The sequence below is a fragment of the Danio aesculapii genome, chromosome 1 (genome assembly GCF_903798145.1).
Source record: "Danio aesculapii chromosome 1, fDanAes4.1, whole genome shotgun sequence".
In the NCBI taxonomy this organism is placed as follows: Eukaryota; Metazoa; Chordata; class Actinopteri; order Cypriniformes; family Danionidae; genus Danio; species Danio aesculapii.
This window is the reverse complement of record NC_079435.1, coordinates 40809368-40816697: the sequence shown is the minus strand read 5'-3', so window position 1 is coordinate 40816697 and position 7330 is coordinate 40809368. Positions and strand designations below refer to the sequence as shown.

General features: G+C 36.8%; 1 protein-coding gene across 1 annotated transcript; it reads right to left on the bottom strand.

The window, feature by feature from the left end:
• Positions 1 to 1457: 1457 nt before the first annotated feature.
• On the bottom strand, positions 1458 to 7065 carry mettl14 (methyltransferase 14, N6-adenosine-methyltransferase subunit). Its single transcript, XM_056445328.1, has 11 exons — positions 6881 to 7065; positions 6654 to 6742; positions 6360 to 6447; positions 6177 to 6254; positions 5634 to 5721; positions 5473 to 5563; positions 4611 to 4752; positions 4014 to 4106; positions 3710 to 3826; positions 3391 to 3601; positions 1458 to 1983 (listed from the first exon to the last, which is right to left on the bottom strand). The coding sequence occupies exons 1-11, from the start codon at positions 6944 to 6946 to the stop codon at positions 1679 to 1681; spliced, it is 1368 nt and encodes a 455-aa protein (XP_056301303.1). The 5' UTR covers positions 6947 to 7065; the 3' UTR covers positions 1458 to 1678.
• Positions 7066 to 7330: the final 265 nt, after the last annotated feature.

Below are 7330 nucleotides of genomic sequence, written 5' to 3'. Positions count from 1 at the left end.
GATTCCTCAGAGATCTCAGTCAACATTGAAATGACAGCATCATGCAGTGTAGATTTGTTGACTACACACCCACGATATGAGTGTCCAATCCCACAGGTACTCTAACGGATTGAGATCTGGTGACTGTGGAGGCAATTTGAGTAAAGTGAACTCCCTGTCTTAAGAAACCAGTTTGATTTGATTTAATATTTGTGACAAGCATTATTCTGCTGGAAGTAGCCATCATAAGATGGGTAAGCTGTGGTCATAATAGAATGGTCATGGTCAGCAACAATACTCAGATAGCGTATGGTGTAAATATTCAGTTTAATTAATTCTAAAGGGGGCATAACGGTGGCACAGTGTGTAGACGATCGCCTCACAGCAAGAAGGTTGCTGGGACAATTGGCATTTTTGTGTGGAGTTTGCATGTTCTCCCCGTGTTCACGTGGGTTACCTCTGGGTGCTCCGGTTTCCCCCACAGTCCAAAGACATGCGCCATAGGTGAATTGGGTAAGCTAAATTGGCCATTGTGTGAATGCAGGAGTGTATGGGTGTTTCCCAGTGTTGGGTTGCGGCTGGAAGGGCATCCGCTGTGTAAAACATATGCTGGATATGTTGGCGGTTCATTCTGCTGTGGCGACCCCTGATTAATAAAGAGACCAAGCCGAAAATAAAATGAATAATTGAAAAATTTGGCCAAAAGTGTGCAAACACTGCAAAAAATGCTTTTCTTATTTAGTTTTTGTTTTGTTTCTAGTCCAAATATCTAAAAAAAACCTTAAATCAAGAAGCATTTTCTAGACAAACCCAAAAAAAAAAAAATTTGTTTTTACAAATAAACCAAAACTAAGCCAAAAATAATCTGCAGATGGTGTAAGCAAAATAATCGCGTCAAAGCAAAAACAAGATTATTTTTCTTACCTCATTGCCAGATTATTTTTGTTTTTAAGGAAAAACTCACTTTACTTTGACATATTATTTCTGAAAACAAGCCAACTTTTTGGTTGTCTGGAAATGCTCCTTGATTTAACATCTTTTAGATATCTGAACAAGAAACAAGACAAAAACTCCTAAGTATTTTTTGCAGTGAACAAAATCTCCCATATGATTGCATCAGAAGCAGACGGATCCATGCTTTTATGGCACTTTTTGGCAAATTGTGACCCTATTATTTAAACTTTACATCAAAAACCAAAATAATATATATATATATATATATATATATATATATATATATATATATATATATATATATATATATATAATATTTAATACATTGAAATAATAGGCAACATATTAATTACAACAAGGCAACCCTTTTTTCTAATCTTTCTTTGTGCAATTTTGGTTAAAACGCATGATGCAATCCCAGCAGACTGCATGGAAATCCCAGCCGTCTGCCATCAACAACATAAATTAATAAAGTGGTGAGTGAATGTTGGATGAGTTACGCCATGTGCAAAAGTAAAAAAACATTTTTTGTTTAAAAAAAACAGGGTTTAATTGAGGCAGAATAAAATTCTTACAAATACTGTGACTTAACAGAAGTCATTCAGAATTGAGTTGCTAAAATTAAACCCCACCCCTTAATACACTTAACAAAAAAAAATACAGAGATCAACACCTTTTCAAATACAAAAATATCTCAGAATCCTCACATTTTTTGTTGTCAGTCTGAAAGTTGGCACGATGCAGACTATCGGGGAGGGAATCCACGATGTGGGCCTCCACGGCCTCTGAATCCACCTCGATCCCCACGGAAGTTTGGCCGATTTCTCTCTCGACCCCGATCACCTCGGCCTACAGCGGGACCACCCCGTCCTCCTCGCGGTGCACCCCCACCCCTCTCTGCCATAGATTTAGGAGGTGGAGATTTGGGGCGGAGTCTCTCGATTTCTTCAGTACAACCAGACAAGTAAGAGTTGGGCTCGCTGAAGTGGGTGGAGTAAACTTCGATGTTGAAGTTGCTATTGGTCAGAGTGGGACCCACAGTCAGCCATCCTTAAATGAAATAAACCATAACATTTTACAACACATAACATTTACACAACAACTAAACACATTTGGATGAAATAGTTCTTAAATATGGTGATTTCTTTTAAATATTTATTTATGCATAACTAAAATTGAATGAAAGACTTTTTATTGTTTGAACTTTCTACTCATTACATATTCATCAAAAAATGAAGCATATTAGAATTATGAAAGATCATTAAGACAGGAGTAGTGGCTGCTGAAATTTCAACTTTGAATGATAGTAATACAATAAACTGTGAAGTATAGCAGTCATCATTTGAAATGGATCAAAAATTCTCAGCATAATTGTCCTAAAAGCAAATTGTGTACTGAACAATACTAATATTTTATTATATATTTATTACACAATAACAATCTTTGATCTATTCAAATGTTGACTACTGTAGATTCACATAGGAAACATTCATTCATTGTCCTTCGGTTTAGTCTATTTATTTTATCAGTGGTCGTCACAGTGGAATGAACCACCAACTTTCCAGCATATGTTTTACGCAGTGGATGCCCTTCCAACCCAGCACTGGGAAATACCCATACACACTTATTCATACACATACACTTCAGCCAATTTACCTTATTCAATTCACCTATAGCGCATGTCAATGGACTGTGGGGGAAACCAAAGCACCCGGAGGAAACCCATGCAAACACAGTGAGAACATAGAAACGCAGCCCGGGCTCGAACCAGCAACCTTCTTGCTGTGAGGTGACAGTGCGAACCATTGAGCCACCGTGATGCCCACAAACAGTGATTTCAAATTGCAATATTTCATATTTCAAATTTGTTTGAATATATTTTAGTTTAAAATAAAAAACGTTCTAGCCTTAATCTTTTAACTGTACTGAATGATAATATAATTTAATAAAATATGATTCAAAATAGGCGTTATGATGGCACAGTGGATAGCACGATTGCCTCACAGCAAGGTCACTGGTTTGAGCCTCGGCTGGGTCAGTTGACATTTCTGTGTGGAGTTTGCTTGTTCTTCCCGTGTTCGCATGGGTTTCCCCTGGGTGCTCCGGTTTTCCCTACAAGTCCAAAGACATGTGCTATAGGTGAATTGGGTAAGCTAAATTGTCTGTAGTGTATGTGTGTGAATGAGTGTGTATGGATGTTTCCCAGTGATGGGTTGCAGCTGGAAGGGCATCCGCTTTGTAAAACATATACTGGATAAGTTGGCGGTTCATTCTGCTGTGGTAATCCCAAATTAACAAAGGGACTAAGCTGAAATGAATGATTCAAAATACTGTCTTTTCCCAAGCCATACTATGCTGTTACTTTGAAAACGGTTCTTTAGTTCCACATATAACATCATTCAGGAATGATATGCGTAAGCGTTTTTTTCTTTTAATGAAAATCTAGAAATATCCAACCTGGCCTAATAGTGCTGTCTCTGCCAAACAGATGCAGCCGTCGACGACCCAGGCAGAAATGCTCAATGATGTGGAAAATCTCCACTGGCTTCTCAATATTGCCCATCTCTGGCTCCTCCGTAATGATCAGGTCAATATCCACATTAGCGTGAATGAAATCGCCATCTGTGCTGCGTCTAACAGTGCCTTTGATACCCATCAGGCAGTGCTCCTGTATGCAAACACAAAAAAGTAAGAGATGTCAGAGAACAGAAATAAAAGCCTTTACTACAGGAAACCATCAATATAAATTAGTGAGATTATAGACAATAAATTTTACCTTAGTTCTCTGGAACACTGCTTTAGGGTCCAGTGTTTTGGTTTTGCCAGGGTTGTTTTTGTTGGTCTTGATCCAACAAATGTCCTCACATCGCCTGAAGCCCCATTTCCTTAGACACTGAAAGAGAAGAATGAAAGATTTTAAAATGTGTTTGAATAAAGATTTATAGGCAATCACTGTAAAACAGCATATTTGTTTGTGGTCAGGTTATTATGTGTATCACATTTGAGATAAGTTTATGTTTACGAATATGGTGGGTGCTGTGTGTAACAAACAGAATTCTGCCATGTCAAGAGATTTGTACCATTCGGCCGAGATCAAGGCCTTCTCCTGAGCCACACCATAAGAATACAAAAGAGCGAATGGATGAGATTTCCTCTATGTTCAGCTTCATGATCTATACCACAAATGAATACAAAAAATAAGTTATTACATAATATTATGTCAGGAATTTTTTTTATTATATGATATTTGTTTAAAGTATAATAACAACTATAATCTAATAAACATAGATAAATAGTTCAGCTAAAACTGAAAAATTTCACCAATTACTCACTCACACTCTGGTTTTAAATGTTTTTATTTCTTCTGTGAACACAAAACAAGATATTCTGAAGAATGTTGGAAAAAGGAGCCACGTAGTAGGAACAACAACAACAAAACCTATGAGAGTCAATTGATGTTAGTATTCTTTACCAGTATTCTTCAAGATAACTTCCGCTGTGTTCAACAGAAGAAAGAAACTCAAACAGTTTGGAACAAATGAAGGATGAGTAAACGATGGCAGAATTTTAATTTTGGAGTGAAGTATACCTCTAATGTGAATTATAACAACACATAATTGAACACAATTTCATAAACATTCTCATGAGGTAGATTTTGAAAATTTGCAGTAACTCACATCGTCCCAGTTCCAAAAGCGCTCATTGGCAATGATGCCCGACTCTCTGTAATATTCCTCTAATGGAGGCTCTATCAGAATCACATCAAACTTGCACTTTAAATCTCTCAGATCAAACGTGTCTGGATCTGCCTGGAGATACCTGACACACACACATAAACGAAAGAGATATTACATTCATAAAAGCATGGAAATAAGATCTAAATGTCCCATAGTTAAATGCTTCTAATTATTAAAAACAAGACTGATTGTATTTGCTTTCCAACCTCAAAATCACTTTTGTTTTTATTATGTTCAAATAAAATTCTAGATTCTAAATAAAACCCAGTGTTTCATACAACAATGTGAACAATCTTCAGGTTTAAAAACTGCAAAGGGACGCTGCTGGCAGGTACAGGCCCTACGACAACATTTCAAGGGTGTCGCGGATGAAAGTGTAGATATTCAGTAATATTATCATATCAATGTCTGTCTACATTAGATGGGAAACCCTGAACTAAATTAAGCTGGATAACAATAATTGTCTTCTGTAGAACTGTTTTACAGCTGAATTGAATTTGCTTCATAATTGATGAACTCTGCAACACAATTATTGAACCAAATCAACACAGAACTGACTCGAGCTGTATAATTATTTCATTGTGGAAAGTCACTGCAACACTGTCACTGAACCAAATTAAATAGTAATAGAGAGTAATGATGCCGCTCCGCTGTCTTTTCAGAGCTTTTTTAGTTTCATAGTCAAAGTTTGCAAATTAAATACTGTTATTTTTGCTTACTACCGTGAAGTTGTTTTGAAACCATCTGGACTGTATAAATGGCCGTGACTTGGATATTTTGCATAGACTAGAGGTTTTCTTACATTGGTGGAGTATTAGTGGCAGAGATGAGTTCATCTTTCAGTCGGATGAGCTCTCTTTGTTTGGGGTATTCCTCAAACCTGTCAGCCAAACCTACAGAACACACAGTTTAACACACTCTCACAGTGGAAAACTAAAATGAAAAGGTAGGAAAACACTTTACCTCCATCTCGGATAAAGTTCTGAGGTCTATGACCTGTGTCCACAAAGTGCTGGCAATAATCATTGTGAGGATTTAAACTCTGAGTGCCCTGTGAAACAAGAATTAATGATATAATGAAAGCATTACTTATGTCATTTTAGCAATATTTTATGCAACTGAAAAAGATAACAGAAGGAATAAAAAACATATGGCATCTTGTACTGATACATAATACTGAGGAAAAAATGCATGTATTCATGTAACACTTTGAAATTCTGTTTCACAAAAAAGCTCCAATAAGTAAAAGTTATGAGAACTATGAAATATGTTTTATTTGCAACATCCATTGCAGTTTATATGTTTACTGTAAGGGATAGTTTTTTTCTGGTGAAATGCAGGAATTTAAAGATTGTACTTTAAAAAAAAGTAACATGCTTTTGCCTTTAATGACAGTATATAGTCGTAACTGTTTAGTGAATTCATGTCTGAATATGCTCACAAACTATCATAGCCTCTCATACCCGATTGCTCAATTAAATGATATATTATTGTGTTTAATAATACCTTTAGAAATGTGCTGGAGTCCTTGTACACCTCTTCATATGGTCCACTCTCTTCCTGATGTTGAGGCTCAACATCTTCCTACAACACCATGCAGCAGATTTAAAAACAGTTACACAGAGCCCTGACCTGATTAAATGTAAGAGCATTTCTGAAATAGCTGATTCCTGATCAGTGCTTGCTCACCCTTTGCTCTTCCACATCTTCCTCTGGATCTTCACCCTCATTCAGACACTTCCTTTTAGCACCAGGAACTGATATGTCAAACGATGCCCTACAGTAAACAAACCAAATGGTAACTGATCTCAACATAGGTCTGAATACTAATACTACAAGTAGCAGCATTACATTGTATTTGTGCTGAATGTGAGGGTTGCCCTATCAGTACAGTTTTAGCTCTTTTGGGTTATATAAGTTGTTTGCGCTGGTGTTCTTTATTTTATAGTCCTGCACCTAGTCCTCGAATAAATGTTTTTATACCTGCAGGTCTCTCTAGTCTCTTCTATCTCTTTTTGTTCATCTTTACTGTTGAGAACTGCACCGATGCTGTCGGGACTCTCTGCTCCGAGCTGTAAAGAAAAACATTATTGCCATAAAACATTCGCACTGCACCTAACTTTACATTCATTGGTGATATAACACAGCGTTGGTTGAGCAGTGTTCGTTTATACTGGCTTTCTGCAGAAAGATAAGTTGTGTTTTTGTACCTGTTGTGCGAGAAGCTGGCGTCTGAGCTTCTGCCTTTCCCGTATTTCTTGCAAGCGGCTGTTCATGTCGAATGTTTTGCAGGAAAATAGCTTCTAGTGAAATTATTAGATGACAACAATAGTGCGGCAAAAATCCATTGAAAACCTCAACGTGAGGAACCGTCGCATGTATTTTACATCATCGCAACGCTTGACGCATACTGTGACGTCAGTAGACGGCATCGCCTCTACGTTTATTTGAAGTAAAAAAACGTAAAATTTATTAACTTTTACATTAAAAAGTTATGTAGAACCAAAATTGTTGCCTAAATTCAAACTTTTTTGGAATTCCTTATTACCTGGTAAACACGGTCCCACCAATAAAGTTAAAGTGACAAATGAACTATTTCATTTAATTTATCCAATGAAACAAGTTGTTAAATTTGTTTCGAGACATGGAGTCTGCGTGGG

Excerpts from the sequence above, each read along its gene's own strand:
- mettl14 (XM_056445328.1), bottom strand. The coding sequence starts at position 6,946 with ATGAACAGCCGCTTGCAAGAAATACGGGAAAGGCAGAAGCTCAGACGC. Across the intron at positions 6,448-6,653 it reads GAGACTAGAGAGACCTGCAG|GGCATCGTTTGACATATCAG; the intron begins GTATAAAAACAT and ends TGTTTACTGTAG. Across the intron at positions 6,255-6,359 it reads AAGATGTGGAAGAGCAAAGG|GAAGATGTTGAGCCTCAACA; the intron begins GTGAGCAAGCAC and ends ATGGTGTTGTAG.